At 51.1% G+C, this 21,119-nt stretch overlaps 2 protein-coding genes across 4 annotated transcripts; one reads left to right on the top strand and one right to left on the bottom strand.

Annotated features, from left to right (window-relative positions):
- The first annotated feature begins 151 nt into the window (after window positions 1–151).
- ERCC1 (ERCC excision repair 1, endonuclease non-catalytic subunit) lies at window positions 152–14,834 on the top strand. 3 transcript variants are annotated; one of them, XM_081200576.1, is made up of 10 exons: window positions 155–289; window positions 3,021–3,112; window positions 3,862–4,173; window positions 5,548–5,651; window positions 5,920–6,019; window positions 8,628–8,704; window positions 10,415–10,514; window positions 11,341–11,412; window positions 12,704–12,772; window positions 14,539–14,834. In XM_081200576.1, exons 2-10 carry the CDS (start codon window positions 3,032–3,034, stop codon window positions 14,590–14,592), a joined length of 969 nt encoding a protein of 322 aa, XP_081056702.1. In that variant the 5' UTR covers window positions 155–289; window positions 3,021–3,031; the 3' UTR covers window positions 14,593–14,834. The 3 variants fall into 3 exon arrangements, with proteins under 3 accessions (XP_081056701.1, XP_081056702.1, XP_081056703.1); XM_081200577.1 differs by lacking the exon at window positions 155–289 and adding an exon at window positions 425–446; XM_081200575.1 differs by lacking the exon at window positions 3,021–3,112 and having other exon boundaries at window positions 152–289.
- Window positions 14,744–19,321, bottom strand: POLR1G (RNA polymerase I subunit G). The gene is made up of 3 exons (XM_081200509.1): window positions 19,237–19,321; window positions 17,255–17,393; window positions 14,744–16,210 (listed from the first exon to the last, which is right to left on the bottom strand). Exons 1-3 carry the CDS (start codon window positions 19,277–19,279, stop codon window positions 15,139–15,141), a joined length of 1,254 nt encoding a protein of 417 aa, XP_081056635.1. The 5' UTR covers window positions 19,280–19,321; the 3' UTR covers window positions 14,744–15,138.
- Window positions 19,322–21,119: the final 1,798 nt, after the last annotated feature.

The raw sequence follows: 21,119 nt of genomic DNA, 5'->3' as shown, positions 1-21,119 counted from the left end.
AAAGCCTTGCCTGGCTTCTCCTTAACCATAGAGTTGGGGCAAAGGAAGGGGCTAGAGCGCCCGGAAGAAGAAACATCCGGGTTCCTCTCGGGAAACGACGGCCGCCGGAAGGAGCGGCCCGGCCTCGCCTCACGCGCTGCCCGCCGCGCGGCCCTTTCCGCTATAAATGCACTGGCGGCTAAAGAAGACTCAGTGGCTGCTCTGCGCTTCGCTTGGCGTCGGTGTCTATCGTCCGGGAGTCAGAGAGAACGAGCCAGCCGCGAGAACTGATGCGCATGCGCCTGAGCAGGTGAGCCCCTGTCGTCCAATCAAGAGGCAGAATTTATGATGGACGGCGCGAAGGGGAAGGGGAGGGCGTTTCCCCGTTACCATGGTGATTCTGACACGACCCAAGTTTGGAGGTCGTGACCCCTCCCCATATCCCAATAATAAGCAACACACAAATTGTAATTGGCAAAAGAGCAGAATGGAAGGTCCCTGCCTGCAAAGAGCTCACAGTTGTGGGCATTTGGAAGAGGGAGGCTGGGGGGGGGGAAGGCTCCCCTCCCAAAATATTCTGATTTTAATGCTTTTATTTTTTATAATATTCCTGTCAAGGGTTTCCCATAAAGGGCATCTGGTCGGCCACTTTGAGAGCAGGAGGCTGGGCTGAGATGGGTCGATTCCTTGGCCTGATCCAGCAGCCAGGCTCTTCCTACACTCTAATGATCACTGTTATCCCTTTGATTTCCTTCAGAATGGAGAGGTTTGATCTTCTTGCAATCCATGGGACTCTCAAGAGTCTCCTCCAGCACCAGAATTCAAAAGCATCCATTCTTCGGCGATCAGCCTTCTTTATGGTCCAGCTCTCACTTCCATACATCACTACTGGGAAAACCAGAGCTTGAACCAGTGTTTTTCAACCACTGTTCCACGGCACACTAGTGTGCCGCGAGATGTTGCCTGGTGTGCCGTGGGAAAAATTGAAAAATTCGAAAGATTTAAAAATAAAGTATTTTATAATTTTTCACATTTCTGTTTACTTACTATTTCATAATAAAGTAATTATAAAATACTTTATTTGTGTTTATTTGATTCCTATTCAAGAGAATTACTTTATATATAGTCAATATAGGCACTGAGTTAAATTTTTTAACATTTTCTAATGGTGGTGTGCCTCGTGATTTTTTTTTCATGAAACAAGTGTGCCTTTGCCGAAAAAAGGTTGAAAAACACTGGCTTAAACTATACAGAGCTTTAACTATACAGAGCTTTAACTATACGGACCTTTGTCAGCAAGGTGATGTCTCTGCTTTTTAAGATGCTGTCTAGGTTTGTCATTGACTCTCATACTAGTAGTAATAATAATAATAATTGTTGTTGTTTAGTCGTTTATTCGTGTCCGCCTCTTCGTGACCCCCTGGACCAGAGCACGCCAGGCACTCCTGTCTTCCACAGCCTCCCGCAGTTTGGTCAAACTCATGCTGGTAGCTTCGAGAACACTGTCCCACCATCTCGTCCTCTGTCGCCCCCTTCTCCTTGTGCCCTCCATCTTTCTCAACATCAGGGTCTTTTCCAGGGAGTCTTCTCTTCTCATGAGGTGGCCAAAGTATTGGAGCCTCAGCTTCAGGATCTGTCCTTCCAGTGAGCACTCAGGGCTGATTTCCTTCAGAATGGAGAGGCTGGATCTTCTTGCAGTCCATGGGACTCTCAAGAGTCTCCTCCAGCACCAGAATTCAAAAGCATCAATTCTTTGGCAATCAGCCTTTTTTATGGTTCAGCTCTCACTTCCATATATCACTACTGGAAAAACCAGAGCTTTAACTATACGGACCTTTGTTGGCAAGGTGATGTCTCTGCTTTTTAAGATTAGTCCATCTCTATCCTGCCTTTCTTGCAGCACAGAACTTAAGAGTCTTGATGGGGTTTTTCCCAGGCAGTGTCTCCTCCAACCACTCCAAATCATACCCAGACCTGTTTAGCTGGAGCAAAAGGGCAGGTGCCCTCATACCATTCCCTTAGGGGCCCGTTGCTCCCATTTAATGGGTGAGAAAGCCGAGAGAACGTCCTGAATAAACACACAGTGCCCACTCAAACAGGTCGGGTGGAGCCAAAAGCATTTCAGCAGTTTTCACCCACTCAAGACAAAAACACATTTGCCTGGAATGCAGAAAGCATTTAGTTGTCGTGCACATAAGCTCGTTTTCGTTGACCTTCTGTGATGCATATATAAACTATTGATTTATAATAATAAATAATAAATTTTATTTATACCCCGCCCTCCCCAGCCAGAGGTTCAGGGCAGCTAACACCAGTAAAATTACAGTAAAATCATAATGGGGGGGGGACCAATTTAAAATACAGGTTAAAATGCAATTTAAAATGCAGCCTCATTTTAAAAGTAGCCCATAGATCAAAACCATAAGGGGAGGGAAACATAATTCCTAGCCTGCCCCCCATGCCTAGTTCCGCTTCTCACATAAAATGATTCCTTCCTTGCAGGGGTTGGGCTAGATGACCCTGTTGCTCCCTTCCAACTCTGATTCTGTGCTTGAGAAATGGGTGTGTGGCTGGCGGATAAGGTATTCCTCCTGGATTCTGGCAGCTGGTGAACATCATGAAATAAGAGGAGAATCTTTCAGAGCTGTGCCGTGCCAGCTTTTAGCCTGCTTCTCTTGTGCCACACTACTCTTGAGCCAGTGTGGTGTAGTGGTTAGGAGCGGGAGACTCGTAATCTGATGAACTGGGTTCGTGTCTCTGCTCCTCCACATGCAGCTGCTGGGTGACCTTGGGCCAGTCACACTTCTCTGAAGTCTCTCAGCCCCACTCACCTCACAGAGTGTTTGTTGTGGGGGAGGAAGGGAAAGGAGAATGTTAGCCGCTTTGAGACTCCTTAAAAGGAGTGAACGGCAGGATATCAAATCCAAATCCAAGCTCTTCTTGGAAAACACATGTGCTGCCATAGGGCTACAAGCTGGCATCCTACAGCAGCAGGTGGAGAGACTGAGCAAGGCTTTCAGATGTACCTTGACTCTTGCCAGGAACTGGAGACATGGAGCCCCCAGCATCTGAGAAGGCATCGGAAGGGAGGAAGAAGTTCACTGTGAAGATGGACGATGAAGACGTCGCTCCGGTACGACGGGAGGTTTTGGGTGGGGTTGTGAAGATCTCTCTTGGAGGACTATTCCCTCCCACCCCCCGAAATCTTCATCAGTTGGTTTCATGACCGGGAAGGTCTGACCTCTGTAGTCTGTATTGCATACTGGATTGCTGCAATGCGCTCTGGGTGAGGATTCCCTCACACTCGTCCCAGAAGTTGCAGTTAGTGCAGAATGCTGCAGCATGGACCGGTTCACCCGTGAGATCCCCTTACCCTACAAGTGTCCACTCGACAGCTTCGATCAGTGGAACTGGCCCTGTTACAGGTGCAACATAATACCCATTCCACATTTGTAAGAACGAAATATTTTAGTGTGGTGGCATCTACACTTAGGAACTCCCTGCCTATGGATATCAGGCAGGTGCCTTCACTAAACTCTTTCCTGCACCTGCTAAAAGCATTTTTGTTCAGAAAAGCCTAGCCAGAGATGCAAAATGAGCACGCAGAATGTTTGGTCCATGTTTTAATCTGTTTTTGGTTTATTGCTGATTTTATAATGATATAAAGAGTTGTTTTTACTGATAGTTTTGTGGTATTATTCCCATTGTAAACCACTTTGAGCTTTGTTTGTTTTTATGAAATAATCAGTAAATAATCACACTGAAACCCAACGCATGCACAGAGCTCCCTCCCTCACGGAAGCCACCGTCTCTTCTCTCCAACAGAGCCAAAATGAATTCCTCAGTCACCCAACATTCTCTCCCCACCCTCTCTATTTCCAGGTGAAACTTCTTTTCAAACCCTCTTCTGCAGCCAAAGCCTTGCCAGCCTCCGAGGCCCCAGTTGCGCCAGGGGGCGCATCGTACGCAGACTATGTCGTTGGACAAGTGGCGGCCTCCTCAGCTCCTCAGGCGAAGCAAGGAGCACCTGTTGCCACAACCGCTGCCTCTGCTCTCCCAAGAGTGCCCCCTCCACATGGCGAAAACAAGAGCCTCCCTGTCGTGCAAAGGGCAACGGAAGACAGAGCACCCCCCTTGAACCCAGCGCCGAAACCAGGAACCAAACACAATAGCATCATCGTCAGCCCCCGTCAGGTGAGAGAGGGGAGTGGGCAAGCAGGCAGGGGACTCCTCCTCCTCCTCTCTCAGCCCTTGCCCCTTTGGGCAATTCTGCTGGCGTTATGTGTTACCCAGAGGCTGCTCTAGAAAGGTCAAGCTGTGGTGGATTTCGAACAGAGCCCAGGGCAGTTCCGAAATCCCAAATGAACCATAGAATTGTAAGGGACACCACGTGCTATCTAATCCAACCCCATGCAATGCCGGAATCACAGCCAATGTGTGTAACCGACTGCACTTACTGTATAAACCTCCATGGCTTTGCAGGAATTCCAGTCCAGACCTCCTGAACTCAAATCCAGAAACTCTGTCCATTGGACGGCCCTGCTTAGTTTCGCAAAGGGAAAAGCCTCAGACCCCACCTTGCTTGTAAACCATTCTTCCTCCATCTTGGCAGCCTTCGAGGGTTCAGAGACTACCTTCTCTGTATGAGCAGGCCAGGCATTCACAACTGCTTCCAGGGCTGAGCCCCAGTTTAAATCTGAAAGAGTCACATGCTCACAGCTGTCAAGAAAACCGCTCCAGGTGTCCATGTAAAAGGGCCTTGGCAGAATTTGGCAGGAGGCGGCAAGATCTTTTGCCTCTCCTTTCTGGCCCCTTCCTTCTGTGTCTGCCTTCCCACTTTCCTCTCTCACTTACCCCACATTCTAGTTGCTTCTATTTTTTTTTAAAAAAAATATTTATTAAGCATTTTAAACATTAAATTCACCAAACACATATAAAACCAACACCAAAATGCAACAAACAAAGAAAGACAGAACAAAGCAAAAAAATTTAAACATATAGTAAAAATATACAACAAAATCAGATATCCAACATCCATCTTTTCTTAAGCTTTTGGACTTCCTCACATCTCCCAATCCTGCGTTCCAGTTCTAAGATTACAAACAGCAATTTATCACCTTATTTCAACTCTTATTTTGTAGTGTTCAAATATTATGTCCCCGACTTTAAACATTTTTATCAAATACTCAAATACTTAATTTAGACATAATGTTATTCCAAAGTTTATCTTATTTCTCAAATCTCAACTTATTCTCATTTTTCTTTTAACTAAATTGCTGGTGCCATGTTGTTTTCAGTCCTGCACCCTTCTTAACACTCATACAGTTTACAATGTTTTTGTAAATAGTCCTTAAACTTTTTCCAGTCCTCTTCCACTGCCTCTTCTCCCAGGTCTCGGATTCTGCCAGTCATTTCTGCCAGTTCCATATAGTCTATCAGTTGCGTCTGCCATTCTTCCACGGTGGGCAAATCTTGGGTCTTCCAATATTTTGCACATTCTAGTTGCTTCTATGACCTCTGAAACCCTGACGCCCATTGACTCCCCACTTTACCCCCTTCTTTCCTCAGAGGGGGAACCCTATCCTGAAGTTCATCCGCAATGTACCCTGGGAGTTTGGCGACAGTGTCCCGGATTACGTGCTGGGCCAAAGCACCTGCGCCCTTTTCCTGAGGTGAGAATTGGCAGACATGGGCATCTGAGCACACCCCAAGCCGCTCAGGCAGCCTGCAAATCAGGCATTGAACCATATAGCATCTTTGCTGGGAAAGGGGTCTCTCCAGCAATGTAACATTTCACCTGTGCCCCGAGATTTGGCAAAGGCCATTTAAAGGGCCCGGCAGCCTCTCCCACACAGCTGGTGCACCCCTTTTGACAAAATAAAATTTGCTCTGAATGGTCTCTTTTCTCTCTCTCTCTCTCTCTCTCTCTGCCACCCGCAGTCTCCGGTACCACAACCTGAACCCCGGCTACATCCACGAACGCTTGCGCCAGCTCGGAAAGACGTACATGCTACAGGTGCTGCTGCTTCAAGTCGATGTGGTGAGACACCTTGAACCACCTTACCTCCTCTGACTCCAGCCCTCTCCTTCCCTCCGGCTCGGGCTGCCAGCTCCACAAAACCCGCCAACCCCTATTCTCAGTCCCTGGACCACAGAAGCCACTTCTTTTCAATCTTCTCTTTCAGTTTAGAGAAAAGGCAAGCAAGGTGTGTCAGGGTAGCTTATCAAATTACGCATGGCAAGGAGAAAGCAGGTAAGAGAGACGTTTTTCTCTCCTAATGCTAGAACTCGTGGCCACGCAGCGAAGCTGAATGTTGGAAGATTCGGGACAGACCAAAGGAAGTCCTCCTTCGCGCAGCAGAGTTAAACTGTGGAACTCACGCCTGCAGGAGGAAGTGAAGGCCACCAAACTGGATAGTTTTAAGAGGGTTGGACAAAGTCATGGAAGATAAGGTTATCAGTCATGGCTCAGCTCTGGCTCCACAGCTGGAAACCTAAATGAAGGGAGAGGGGATCCTGCTTGTTTTATTTATTTTTTTACTTTATTTATATTTATATTTATACCCTGCCCTCCCCAGCCAAGACCGGGCTCAGGGTGGCTAACAACCGGTAATAAAAACAGGTTGATTAAAATACAATTTAAAAAATAAGATTAAAATGCAACATTAAAACATTAGGATGCAGCCTCTTCACAGGAGGAGAAAGGAAAAAGAAAGAGGGGGAGGGAATCAAACTGATTCTAACCCAAAGGCCAGCCGGAACAACTCTGTCTTACAGGCCCTGCGGAAAGAAATCAGATCCTGCAGGGCCCTGGTCTCATGAGACAGAGCGTTCCACCAGGCCGGGGCCAGTGTTGAGAAGGCCCTGGCTCTGGTTGAGGCTAATCTGACTTCCTTAGGGCCCGGGACCTCTAGGGTGTTGCTATTTATGGACCTTAAGGTCCTCCGTGGGGCATACCGGGAGAGGCAGTCTCGTAGGTACAAGGGTCCTAGGCCGTGAAGGGCTTTAAAGGTCAAAACCAGCACTTTGAACCTGACCCGATACTCCACTAGGAGCCAGTGCAGCTGGAAAAGCACTGGGTGAATATGCTCCCATGGCAGAGACCTCGTGAGGAGCCTCGCTGCAGCATTCTGCACCCGCTGGAGTTTCTGGGACAGCTTCAAGGGCAGCCCCACACAGAGCGAATTACAGTAGTCAAGCCTGGAGGTGACTGTCGCATGGAACACTGTGGCCAGGGCGGGGCGGGAAAGGTCAGGGAGTAAGTTTCCCTTTGGAGTATATGTTTGTTCACTGTGAGAACAGGATGCTGAACTAAGCCCTTTGTGGCTTAGGGCCCTTGTATCTCTGGGACCGCCTCTCCTGGTATGCCCCGCAGAGGACTTTAAGGTCCATGAATAACCATAGTTTAGAGGTCCCGGGCCCTAAGGAAGTCAGACTATCCTCCACCAGGGCCAGGGCCTTCTCAGTGATGGCTCCTACCTAGTGGAATGCTCTGTCCCAAGAGACCAGGGCCCTGCAGGATTTAACCTCCTTCCGCCGGGCCTGTAAGACAGAGCTATTCCGCCTGGCCTTTAATTTCAATTCAGCCTGATCTTTTAATTCCCTTCTCTTCCCTCCCCCTCCCCTTTTATGAAGATCACCCGCTCTGAGACCCCACAGCTAATTCTCCCCTGGTCTCCTCGCTGGCCCAAGTAGGACCAATTCAGCCAGCTAGCCCTGGGGATTGTCTAATGCTTATTTCCCCTAAATTGATTTTTATTGTTATTCATGTTATTATACTGTATTTTATGCTGCTTTTATAATTGTTTTAAAGTTGTTGTTAGCCGCCCTGAGCCCGGTTTTTGAACCGGGAAGGGCAGGGTATAAACAAAAAATTATTATTATTATTATTATTGTTATTAATATTAGCCATTGGCCTGAGCCAGGTTCTTATGTCCTTATGGATCCTCCAGGCCCAGAGGCAGTCTCATCTAGATTCCTAGGTTCGTTAGGGTATTTAGCCACTGGGAGAAGAGGATGCTAGACTAGACAAGCCCCTTTTGGCCTGATCCACCAGGCACTTCTTGTGTTCATTCCCTCTCCGTGACGTCAGAGGAATCCCCAGACACCAGTTGTGAACTGTCCCCTTCACGTTCTGCTTGAGAGAGGGAATGCTGGGCTGGGCGGGTCTTTGCTTTGATGCTGCAGCCAGATTCCCTTCCTCCCACAAGTAAAGGTAAAGGGACCCCTGACCATTAGGTCCAGTCGTGGCTGACTCTGGGGTTGTGGCGCTCATCTTGCTTTACTGGCCGAGGAAGCCGGCGTACAGCTTCCGGGTCATGTGGCCAGCAGGACTAAGCTGCTTCTGGCGAACCAGAGCAGCGCACGGAAACACCGTTTGCCTTCCCGCTGGAGTGGTACCTATTTATCTACTTGCACTTTGGTGTGCTTTCAAACTGCTAGGTTGGCAGGATCAGGGACTGAGCAATTGGAGCTCACCCCGTCGCGGGGATTCGAACCGCTGACCTTCTGATCAGCAAGCCCTAGGCTCTATGGTTTAAGCCACAGCGCCACCCACGTCCCACTCCTTCCACAGAGACACCCCTCATTCTCTACCCCCTCCAGACCTGTGTGGCTCATCTTCCCAACTCCTTCCTTGTTCCCTTTAGAAAGACCCACACCAGGCACTGAAGGAACTGGCCAAGATCTGCATCCTCGCTGACTGTACCCTCATCCTGGCCTGGAGGTGAGGACCAAAGACTGGGGGGGGGGGGAGAGGGGGCGTCTGCAGAAACTCGAAACAACAGCATAGAGGAAGTTCCCAGCTTCTGAATCACTGTCCTGAATGCGGTCTAGCTCTGGCCCAAGGTAGTTTGGAGGGGGCAGGGATTCAGCGGCAGGGCAAGCACTTGGTGTGCAGAAGACCCAGGGTGCAAATCCAGGTTAAAAAGCCAGATTTCTAGCAGCAGGACCTGGAATTCGCTCTGCCCCAGAAAACGGTGGATGGCTGCATTCTTTCAATGGCTGGTCTGTGTACTGGGAAGCCCAGCCAGATGGGCGGGGTATAAATAATAAATTATTATTATTATTATTATTATTATTATTATTATTATTATTACTCAGCGAGTTCCCTCTCAATCCAGCCCTCAGCCTCTTCCCATCACAAAGACTTTTCTGCTGCTAGAGTTCATGGCAGAGGGTGTATTCCTGTGCGTCAGGAGGCAGGCTGCCCCAGCCCACCCCTGGGGGTAATATATAATATATAATAAATAATAATATTAATTTATTATTTATACCCCGCCCATCTAGCTGGGCTTCCCCAGCCACTCTGGGCAGCTTCCAACAAAATATTAAAATACCGTAATACATCAAACATTAAAAGCTTCCCTGAACAGGGCTGCCTTCAGATGTCTTCTAAAAGTCTGGTAGTTGTTCTCTTTGACATATAGTGGGAGGGTGTTCCACAGGGAGGGCACCACTACCGAGAAGGCCCTCTGCCTGGTTCCCTGTAACTGGGCTTCTCGCAGGGAGGGAACCGCCAGAAGGCCCTCGGTGCTGGACCTCAGTGTCCGGGTAGAACAATGGGGGTGGAGATTCTCCTTCAGATATACTGGACCGTGGCCATTTAGGGCTTTAAAGGTCAGCACCAACACTTTGAATTGTGCTCGGTACTGGGAGCCAGTGTAGGTCTTTCAAGACCGGTATTATGTGGTCTTGGCCGCCACTCCCAGTCACCAGTCTAGCTGCCGCATTCTGGATTAGTTGTAGTTTCTGCGTCACCTTCAAAGGTAGCCCCATGTACAGTGCATTGCAGTAGTCCAAGTGGGAGATAACCAGAGCATTCTCCACTCTGGCGAGGCAGTCCACGGGCAGATAGGGTCTCATCCTGCGTACCAGATGGAGCTGGTAAACAGCTGCCCTGGACACAGAATTGACCTGCACCTCCATGGACAGCTGTGAGTCCAAAATGACTCGCAGGCTGCGTACCTGGTCCTTCAGCGACACAGTTACCCCATTCAGGGCCAGGGAGTCCCCCACACCCGCCCACCTTCTGTCCCCCAAAAACAGTACTTCTGTCTTGTCAGGATTCAACCTCAATCTGTTAGCCGCCATCCATCCTCCAACTGCAGTTGCATTGCTCCAAAGATCTAGGGAATGAGACGCTCCCTTTTGGAAAGCATTTCCCAGCCCCCAAAATCTTGTGAGATGACACCTGCCTCCCCTCCCCTGTCGAGGTGGCGACACACATTGCACCACGTGCAGAATCCCCAGCTTGTCAGCTACTCGAGGAACCTAAGTTTCCAGTCCTCATTGTCAATAGATTAGATTTCCCCCCCCCCCCAGGAAAAAAAAAGGCAATAATGAAACTTGCTGTCAAGCTTTGCTCACGAAACAGGGGGTGTTGTGTTCCGAGGTGGGTCTGCTGAGCCCTCCGGCTTCTCTTTCCCCTCTCCAGCCCGGAGGAAGCAGGACGCTACTTGGAAACCTACAAAGCCTACGAGCAGAAGCCGGCTGACTTGCTGAAGGAGAAAGTGGACCGGGACTACCTGTCGAGAGTAAGAAACTCCTTGCCACCAGCCTCAGCCGTGTTAGCTAGAGAGCCACAGACCTAGATCAGGCTCGTTTTCCCCAGTTGCTGATTGCCCCCTTTTTATTCCCACTCTCACACACAGAGAGCCCTTTCCAACTCTGCCACTTGGGTAACAGGTTGTCAGCATCTATTTCCTCCCATGCCTGTCATCCAAATAATCCCAGATGGAAAAAGGATGAAGGCGGCACTGTTTTTAAGGAGACAGTGGCCGTAAGTCCTTGACCACCACATGTATGACAGATCACCCTTTGCCCTGCTGTTCTTTGCCATCTCTAAAACCAAGCATCTCCCTCCCATGCTTTTACTGAAAGCACCTGAAATGCTACTAGCATTCATTCCTCTCTGAAGCTTGCAAAATAAATAGAAACACCAACCATGGTCAGGTGCTGCAGAGCTCTCCACAGAATCATAGAGTTGGCAGGGACCACGAGGCTCATCTACCGCAACTGCTTGCAACACAAGAATCTTGAACCCGCAACCCTGAGATTAAGAGCATCCTGCTGTACTGACTGAGCTATCCCAGGCTTGGCCAGTGTGGTGTAGTGCTTAAGAGCGGTGGACTCGTAATCTGGTGAACCGGGTTCGCGTCTCCGCTCCTCCACACACAGCTGCTGGGTGACCTTGGGCCAGTCACACTTCTCTGAAGTCTCTCAGCCCCACTCACCTCACAGAGTGTTTGTTGTGGGGGAGGAAGGGAAAGGAGCATGTTAGCCGCTTTGAGACTCCTTTGGGTAGTGATAAAGCGGGATATCAAATCCAAACTCTTCTTCTTCTTCCTTCTCTCATTGCAGGTGACAGACTGCCTGACCAGCGTGAAATCGGTGAACAAGACAGACACCCTGAGTCTGCTCACCACCTTCGGAGTGAGTGTCTTTCCTTGGCATGGGAGGGGCAAGTTTTCAAGAGAAGCACCCATTTCAAGTCTGGCAGCCTATGCCCTTTGACCCAAAAGCCCTTCCCTTTAATCCCAGAAATGAGATATTCTGGGGGGACAGGACTGCTTCAGCGCTAAAAATACACTCAGGGTGCCGCCACCCCCACTCCCTTTTGGAAACGCTTCCTGTGGCCCTCCTACAGAACAGGACTGGGGAACCTCAGGCCTGGGCACAAATGTGGCCCTCTAAGCCTCTTCTGCCGGGCCTTCAGGTCTCTCCCCAGCCCCCACCACCCGTCAGCCCTGCCTCAAACTCTCCTTGAGCATTTCTGACAAGCTGGAATGTTGCAATAATGCCTCTCGGGGCGGCCAGAGAGGGATGTGGGTGTCTGTGTAGCAGCTAGCTCACTGTACAAAGGTAGTATTTGCATCCACCTAGAATCATAGAATCCTAGAGTTGGAAGAGACCACAAGGGCCATCGAGTCCAACCCCCTGCCAAGCAGGAAACACCATCAGAGCACTCCTGACATATGGTTGTCAAGCCTCTGCTTAAAGACCTCCAAAGAAGGAGACTCCACCACACTCCTTGGCAGCAAATTCCACTGTCAAACAGCTCTTACTGTCAGGAAGTTCTTCCTAATGTTTAGGTGGAATCTTCTTTCTTGTAGTTTGGATCCATTGCTCCGTGTCCGCTTCTCTGGAGCAGCAGAAAACAACCTTTCTCCCTCCTCTATGTGACATCCTTTTATATATTTGAACATGGCTATCATATCACCCCTTAACCTCCTCTTCTCCAGGCTAAACATGCCCAGCTCCCTTAGCCGTTCCTCATAAGGCATCGTTTCCAGGCCTTTGACCATTTTGGTTGCCCTCCTCTGGACACGTTCCAGTTTGTCAGTGTCCTTCTTGAATTGTGGTGCCCAGAACTGGACACAGTACTCCAGGTGAGGTCTGACCAGAGCAGAATACAGTGGCACTATTACTTCCCTTGATCTAGATGCTATACTCCTATTGATGCAGCCCAGAATTGCATTGGCTTTTTTAGCTGTCGCATCACACTGTTGGCTCATGTCAAGTTTGTGGTCAACCAAGACTCCTAGATCCTTTTCACATGTACTGCTCTCAAGCCAGGTGTCTTAGCATCTGGTCCCACCCGGGGAACGCGGCCCCTAGACTTGAAAAGGGTTCCCCAGCCCTGCTGCAGAACACTTTGTGAACTCTTAAGCCCTGTTCTTCCTTCTTAGACTTCCTTTTTAACTTTTTAACTCTTGCCTTGTAGTCGCTGCAAAGCATCATCCAAGCTTCCAAGGAGGATCTGTCCCTGTGCCCAGGGATCGGGCCCCAAAAGGTACAGCTGGCCAATGCACAAATAGTTTTTCGTCGGCTTGTGGGAGGTCAAGGCCTGCCACATTGTAGTACTGTAGTCAGGTACTTTGCAAGGTAAAAGGTAAAGGACCCCCGGACGGTTAAGTCCAGTCAAAGGCGACTATGGGGTTGCGGCCCTCATCTCACTTTCAGGCCAAGGTAGCCAGTGTTTGTCCACAGACAACTTTCCAGGTCATGTGGCCAGCATGACTAAACCGCTTCTGGCACAACAGAACACTGTGATGGAAACCAGAGCGCACGGAAACGGAGGTGGCGCTGTGGTCTAAACCACCAAGCCTCTTGGGCTTGCCGATTGCAAGGTTGGCGGTTCGAATCCGCATAATGGTTGCGAGCTCCCGTTGCTTGGTCCCTGCTTCTGCCAACCTAGCAGTTCAAAAGCACACCAGTGCAAGTAGATAAATAGGTACCACTGTGGCGGGAAGGTAAACAGCATTTCTGTGCGCTGCTCTGGTTTCCGTCACGGTGTTCTGTTGCACCAGAAGCGGTTTAATCCTGCTGGCCACATGACCCAGAAAGCTGTCTGTGGACAAACGCCGACACCCTTGGCCTGAAAGCGAGATGAGCGCCGCAACCCCATAGTCGCCTTTGACTGGACTTAACTATCCAGGGGTCCTTTACCTTTTTTACCTTTACTTTGCAAGGTCTCCCAGGAACTACTTTTGAGGCCTCAATCTTCTCGCTCTCAGGACTGAAGGGGGAGAAAGTGCAAAATGGCTGGATTTGCATCCTGGGCTGCATTTCCCGTGGGTGACGCAGCTGCAGCAGCGTAGCCTCGTAGGCCCTATCAAAAGTGACTTTGAGATCGGAAGGGAGTCAGGGACTTCATTGTGGGAAACTAAGTGTGCAATGACTGGGAGGCTGCTGGTGGTGAACAGGGAGCACGGCAGAAGCACCAAATCGCAGCAGGTAATAGGAATCTCAGGGCACAAGCAGCTAAGCTGTGGGCCTTATTCTGAAAAGTAAACACCCCAGTCTTCAATGATTCTCAACTCAGAGCTGATTTACCGTATTTTTCGCTCTATAGGACGCACTTTTCCCCCTCCAAAAATGAAGGGGAAATGTGTGTGCGTCCTATGGAGCGAACGCAGGGTCCTTGGCTTCAGCGAAAGCAACGCGAAGCCTCCGAAGGAGTGCTCCCTCCACGCTCCAGAGGCTTCGCGTTGCTTTTGCTGAAGCCTGGAGAGCAAAAGCGGTCAGTGCACACCGATCCCTCTTGCTCTCCAGGCTTCGCTTCGCTGGAGAGGCGCTGCACAGTTTTCCCTCTCTGCGCAGCTCCCCTTCAGTGAAGGGGAAGGAGAAATGGAAGGGGCTCCGTTTCTTCTGCCACTTTGCTGAAGGGGTGCTGAGCAGAGGGGGGGGATTTTTTTTTCTCCTGTTCTCCCCCTTCTATGGTCGGGTGTGTCCTATAGAGCGAAAAATACGGTAAATAGCAACAGAAGCTGCTGCCTGATATCACAATAGACCATCTAACTGGCATCAGGCTCTCTAGGGTTTCAGGCATCTGTCCTGTTGGGGACTGAGCGTAGGATGCTCTCCCACTGATCTGCAATGGCCCTTCTCCAAAGGCTTTGGGGTCTCCTAGGGCTGGGACTGCTTGGGGGAAGAGGGTGACAGAGAGAGCCTCCTTTTCCACTCACAGGTCCCCACAGAGCAGCACCCACGGGAATCCCCACATACACATACGGAACATTTGTCTCCCCAATTTTCAATGGCACCCTTTTCTTCCAGGCCAGAAGGCTCTTTGACGTCCTGCACCAGCCGTTCCTCAAAGCTACGAAGTGAGCAGGGGCCTCCGTGTCAAGAAGACCAGGAGCACATTCTCTGCAAGTCTGTTGTCTGGCGCCCCGTCCCCCCACCCCTCAAACTTCCCAGCTCAAAAACTCAGCCGCCTGCAGAGCCTTGAGGAAGTCTGGCAGAGCAGCACAACCTCCTGGAAGGGGACAAAACCTTTTATTTTTCTAGCAGCCAATGATATTTCTCTTCCTCCTCACCCACTTTGCAATAAAACACCACTGTGTGGCAAACTGCCCCCGCCCCCCGATTCTCCCTTATTCTTCTTGGGTGGAGGGAGCAAGCTTTGCTGAAAAAGAAAGTTTGGTTCCTGCTTCACAGCTCCTTATCTAATCCAGAGGCAGAAAATAAGGATCTGAGCAGCTGTGGGCAAACCAAGGACCCCTTCAAATCTCCGTCTCCTGCAGCAACCGGACAAGCTGCGTAAAGAGTTTGTGGAGGTGATGGGGGGGACACTGTTCTCAGAAAAGGCAGGAGTTTCTGTCCCCCGCCCTCACACCCGCAAGATGTCCCAGACCTGAGCTGGAGGGCAGCTTTTCATTCCTGCTCGCTCGCCGGCTCCTCCTTCCATGACGCTTCCTCCTCCCTCCTGTTCTTCTTCTTTTTCTTCTTGTGATGCTTCTGGCTGAGCTCCTCCGCTCTGGGCTCAGAGGACTCCCCTTCCCACTGCCCCTCTCCTCCTCCTCCGGGTGGCCCAGAGGGGGCTTCCAGGTCCCCCCAACCCCCCAGCTCCTGCTTCACAGAGCTGGGCTCCAGCGACGCTGTCCCCCGTTCCTCCTCGGCTTTCTCCCTCTTCTTCTTTTTCTTCTTCTTGGGAGGGCTAAGCTCAGGCTCCTCTTTGACTTGTGCCAGGCAGGCCTGGGGGCAGCCCTCCAGGCTGCTCAGCTCCCTCCCCGGCTCGGTCTCGAGGCAGACAGGGCCCACCAAGACCGTTGGCACTGCAGCTGCCTCCTCTTCATGCTTCCGTTTCTTCTTATGCTTGTGTGCAGCCTTCCCCCCTGCCTGGGACCTGGGCTCAGCCTTCCCGGGTGCCACCACCCTCTCTTCCTCCTCTTCTTTCCTCTTCTCCTTCTTCCTCTTCTTGCTCCTGCGCTCCTCCTCCCCAGCCCCTTCCTCGGGGGCTATCTCCTCTCGCGCCACCAGCCCTTCGGAAATTGCCTCCAGACCTCGACTCCCCCGGGACTCCTCTTGCTTCACCAGGGGGTGCTCCTGGGGGTCTTCCACCCTCTCGAGGGTCCGCTTCTTTTTCTTCTTCTTCCGGGGGTGCTCCTCGGCAGCTTCCTGCACGGGAGGGGGCCGCTTCGGACAGCCCCCAAAAGGCAGGAAGCGCTGCTTGAGGCCTTCGGGGATCTGGGGGGCCGGTCTGGCTGCCACAGGGAAGAGGGGCTGGTTGGCACTGGGGTCTCCATACCTCTCGCAAAAAGTCAGGGAGCTGCTGAAAGGGGGTGCGCAGGTGAGGAGGTCCAAGTGGCCCGATGGGACGAGCAGGCGGGCACTGCTGCCCCGGTCCCCTGGAGTCGCTTGGACATGGTAGACCTTCTGGGTCCCGTCCGACTGCGGCGCCTTCAGAATCTGGAAGCCCACGAGGGGCACGGCGTGGCCTTCAAGGCTGCGGGGCAGGAACCAAGGAACATGTTGAGAGAGTTAGCCATGGAAGAGAACGCAGATGCATTTCCACACAGATGCAACAAAGCTTTTAAAATGGATTATTTTACAGGATGTTGGTTGCACAAGCGAACGCTGTATTTGCAGAACCTGGGAACAGCGAGACCTGCCCTGCACACTCGTACGCAGACTGTCCCCACTCCTCCCCAAGGAAAAGAGCGATTGGGGGGGGGGGTACTGCTGGTTTTGACCTACAAAGGCATACACAGCTCAGGACCCCAACGCCTCAAGGACCACCTCTCCCCATGTGAACCAGCCTGGACCCCACAACCATCATTCAAGGCCTTTCTTTGTGTCCCCCCTCAATGAAAGGTCCACAGGGTGGTGACACGAGAATGGGGCCCTTTCAGTGGTGGCTCCTCACAAGACGTTCTCCTGGCATCATTACTCCATATCTTCTGGCAGGCACCAGAAAAAAACATTCCTTTTTAACCAGGCCTTTGACTTTTAAGTCTCTAGGGCCTTTTTGCATGGATGGGACGCTTTAGTGTAAAATAAATACGGTCAAACCTTGGTTCCCGAACGGTTTAGTTGCTAAACAAATGAGCTCCCAAACGCCGTAAGTGTTCCGCTTTGCAAACATTTTTTGGAAGGTTTTCAAACGGTTTTGGGAGTCGAACGGACTTCTTGAACGGATTAAGTTCGAGAACCAAGGTACCGCTCTAAATATATTACATCCTTGTCTTTTAGATTTTTTCAAAAGTTGGTTTTAAGGTATATATGTGATTGCTTAAAATACGGCAAGTCGCTTTTGAGCAGCAAAAAAAGGTGAATATAAATGCAATTAACAATAGTAATACCCCCATCTTAAGGCAGCTTTCTCCAGCCTGGTCCCAGGACTACAACTCCCCTCGGCTGAAACCAGTGTGGCCCTGTGACGCTGAGGCTGATGGGAGTTGTAGTCCAACACGCAGGGCAGCAGGTTGTGGAAAGGTGACCTGAGGCTTCCGTAGCTCGCTCATACTCACATGCACACAAACATGCTTACCACTCAGGGCTGAAGTTAGCGGGGGCTCTGATCAGCACCAGCTTCTTCGAGGGGCTCCGGAGCGACTCAGGGCTGAGAGGCGGCCCCGGGGCAAACGGGCTGGCAGCAAACTCCTCCGGGCACTCAAAACGCAACGGTCCTGGGGGAGGGGAGAGATTGGAGAGGTCAGTAAATAGCCCCCAGTATTATGGCAAGTAAGGGACGCGGGTGGCGCTGTGGGTTAAACCACAGAGCCTAGGACTTGCCGATCAGAAGGTCGGCGGTTCGAATCCCCGCAACGGGGTGAGCTCCCGTTGCTCAGTCCCTGCTCCTGCCAACCTAGCAGTTCGAAAGCACGTCAAAGTGGTACCTCATGTTACATATGCTTCAGGTTACAGGCTCCGCTAACCCAGAAATAGTGCTTCAGGTTAAGAAGTTTGCTTCTGGATGAGAACAGAAATCGTGCTCCGGCGGCACGGCAGCAGCAGGAGGCCCCATTAGCTAAAGTGGTGCTTCAGGTTAAGAACAGTTTCAGGTTAGGAATGGACCTCCAGAACGAATTAAGTACTTAACCTGACGTACCACTGTAGATAAATAGGTACCACTCTGGCAGGAAGGTAAACGGTGTTTCCGTGCACTGCTCTGGTTCGCCAGAAGCAGCTTAGTCCTGCTGGCCACATGACCCGGAAGCTGTACGCCGGCTCCCTCGGCCAATAAAGCGAGATGAGCACCACAACCCCAGAGTCGTTCGCGACTGGACCTAATGGTGAGGGGTCTCTTTACCTTTACTATTAAGGCAAGTTCTTAAAGAAATGGGAGTGCCTGATCACCTCATCTGTCTCCTGAGAAATCTCTATGTGGGACAAGAAGCTACAGTTAGAACTGGATAAGGAACAACTGATCGGTTCAAAATTGGGAAAGGAGTACGACAAGGCTGTATATTGTCTCCCTGCTTATTTAACTTATATGCAGAATTCATCATGCGAAAGGCTGGGCTGGATGAATCCCAAGCCGGAATTAAGATTGCCGGAAGAAATATCAACAACCTCAGATATGCAGATGACACAACCTTGATGGCAGAAAGTGAGGAGGAATTAAAGAATCTTATAATGAGGGTGAAAGAGGAGAGCGCAAAATATGGTCTGAAGCTCAGCATCAAAAAAACTAAGATCATGGCCACTGGTCCCATCACCTCCTGGCAAATAGAAGGGGAAGAAATGGAGGCAGTGAGAGATTTTACTTTCTTGGGCTCCATGATCACTGCAGATGGTGACAGCAGTCAGGGAATTAAAAGATGCCTGCTTCTTGGGAGAAAAGCAATGACAAATCTAGACAGCATCTTAAAAAACAGGGACATCACCTTGCCAACAAAGGTCCGTATAGTTAAAGCCATGGTTTTCCCAGTAGTGATGTATGGAAGTGAGAGCTGGACCATAAAGAAGGCTGATCGCTGAAGAATGGATGCTTTTGAATTCTGATGCTGGAGGAGACTCTGGAGAGTCCCATGGACGGCAAGAAGATCCAACCTCTCCATTCTGAAGGAAATCAGCCCTGAGTGCTCACTGGAAGGACAGATCCTGAAGCTGAGGCTCCAAGACTTTGGCCACCTCATGAGAAGAGAAGACTCCCTGGAAAAGACCCTGATGTTGGGAAAGATGGAGGGCGCAAGGAGAAGGGGACGACAGAGGACGAGATGGTGGGACAGTGTTCTCGAAGCTACCAGCATGAGTCTGACCAAACTGCGGGAGGCAGTGGAAGACAGGAGTACCTGGCGTGCTCTGGTCCAGGGGGTCACGAAGAGGCGGACACAACTAAACATCCGGGAGACCTTGCAGGCCCTTTGGCATCAGGACCACCGGCCCCCTCTGCTCTTCAACCTCCGCAGGTACACTGCCCTTGCACATGGAGGCTCCACTCCGCTCCCACCCTCCCCGCAGCTGCCTCGCCCCCTTCTTAGGCTTCTTCTGGGAAACGGGGGCCGAAGAACCCCACCCCCAGCTCACCCTCCGGGGCTCCGCTCCGGCCGCCGCCGCCCCGCACCTCCATGGCTGCAGCGCCCACGTGGAGCTCCTGGCCGCCCCAGCCGCTTCCGGGTTCTCACCGGAGGGGGGGAGGCTCTTGGTACGCTCCACGCTCTCAGGCACTCTCGGCTGGATGACGTCAGCGGCGTCCCCCGGACAGAGCACAATGGTACCTTCCCAGCCCTTAAAGGGGAAACGAGCTCGCCTTTTCCCTTTGTTTTTTGTCCGCCGACATCAATGGGATTTTTCTACAGAGAGCTGCCGTTGTTCCAAACGGGGGTTGGCACAGGGGGATTTAGCAGGAGGGCAGCACAAGGGATGGGGAGGGACGGTCAGGGCATCTGGCTGCTAACTAGAAGGTTGCTGGTTCGAGCCCACCTAGGGTTGGCTGTGGTGGTCAGGATTCCTGCCTTGCAGCGGGTTGAGCTAGATGACCCTGGGGGAGCCCTTCCAACTCTACAATTCCATGCTCCTGAGTCGATGTGCTTAGGATTGGGTCTTCTCCATGCGTCCCCCCCCCCCCGGTTTGTCTGGACTCTTATACAGTGGTACCTCGGGTTACATACTCTTCAGGTTACAGACTCCGCTAGTTGAGGCTCCAAGACTTTGGCCACCTCATGAGAAGAGAAGACTCCCTGGAAAAGACCCTGATGTTGGGAAAGATGGAGGGCACAAGGAGAAGGGGACGCCAGAGGACGAGATGGTGGGACAGTGTTCTCAAGGCGACCAGCATGAGTTTGACCAAACTGCGGGAGGCAGTGGAAGACAGGAGTGCCTGGCGTGCTCTGGTCCAGGGGGTCACGAAGAGTCGGACACGACTAAACAACAAACAACAACAACTTCATTTTATCTTCTGACATTCAGCTTCACGGGATGCCCATGGGTTCTCGTGTTCTGAGAGAGGGAGAGAAACATTTCTCTCTGCTCTTTCTCCATGCCGTGCATAACGCTGCAAACTTCTATCACGTTGCTTCTTCCTCGCCTTTTCTCTAAACTAAAGGTAAAGGGACCCCTGACCATTAGGTCCAGTCATTTCTGACTCTGGGGTTGTGGCGCTTATCTCGCTTTATTGGCCGAGGGAGCCGGCGTACAGCTTCCGGGTCATGTGGCCAGCATGACTAAGCCGCTTCTGGCGAACCAGAGCAGCGCACGGAAACGCCGTTTACCTTCCTGCCGGAGCGGTACCTATTTATCTACTTGCACTTTGACGTGCTTTCGAACTGCTAGGTTGACAGGAGCAGGGACCGAGCAACGGGAGCTCATCCCGTCGTGGGGATTCGAACCGCCGACCTTCTGATCGGCAAGTCCTAGGCTCTGTGGTTTAGACAGTCCCAAAAGCTGCAACCTTAACTCTGTTGATATGGATGCCCCAGCCAGCAGCAATATATCCAGGGGCTCAAAGGGAAATGAAACATATCTGAGTTTCCCCAACTCGCTTATACAGTGGTACCCCGGGTTAAGAACTTAATTCGTCCTGGAGGTCCGTTCTTAACCTGAAACTGTTCTTAACCTGGAGCACCACTTTAGCTAATGGGGCCTCCCGCTGCCGCCGTGCTATTTCTGTTCTCATCCTGAAGCAAAGTTCTTAACCCGAGGTACTATTTCTGGGTTAGCGGAGTCTGTAACCTGAAGCATATGTAACCTGAAGCGTAAGTAACCTGAAGCGTGTGTAACCCGAGGTACCACTGTGGTGATGTATGGAAGTGAGAGCTGGGCCATAAAGAAGGCTGATCGCCGAAGAATTGATGCTTTTGAATTATGGTCGGGAGGAGACTCTTGAGAGTCCCATGGACTGCAAAAACGAAGAGCATATGGTTAAACTGCGGAACTCCCTGCCACAGGAGGCTGTGATGCTTCTGAATCCC

The sequence above is a fragment of the Podarcis bocagei genome (genome assembly GCF_964188305.1).
Source record: "Podarcis bocagei genome assembly, chromosome: 7".
In the NCBI taxonomy this organism is placed as follows: Eukaryota; Metazoa; Chordata; class Lepidosauria; order Squamata; family Lacertidae; genus Podarcis; species Podarcis bocagei.
This window is presented reverse-complemented; position numbering and strand designations above follow the sequence as displayed.

Coding starts and splice junctions, on each gene's coding strand:
- ERCC1 (XM_081200575.1), top strand. CDS start 167: ATGCACTGGCGGCTAAAGAAGACTCAGTGGCTGCTCTGCGCTTCGCTT. Junction 290..3,861: donor ATGCGCATGCGCCTGAGCAG/GTGAGCCCCTGT, acceptor CTCTATTTCCAG/GTGAAACTTCTTTTCAAACC. Junction 10,515..11,340: donor ACCGGGACTACCTGTCGAGA/GTAAGAAACTCC, acceptor CTCTCATTGCAG/GTGACAGACTGCCTGACCAG.
- POLR1G (XM_081200509.1), bottom strand. CDS start 19,279: ATGGAGGTGCGGGGCGGCGGCGGCCGGAGCGGAGCCCCGGAGG. Junction 17,394..19,236: donor CCGGAGCGGAGCCCCGGAGG/GTGAGCTGGGGG, acceptor CCCCTCCCCCAG/GACCGTTGCGTTTTGAGTGC. Junction 16,211..17,254: donor GCTAACTTCAGCCCTGAGTG/GTAAGCATGTTT, acceptor CCTGCCCCGCAG/CCTTGAAGGCCACGCCGTGC.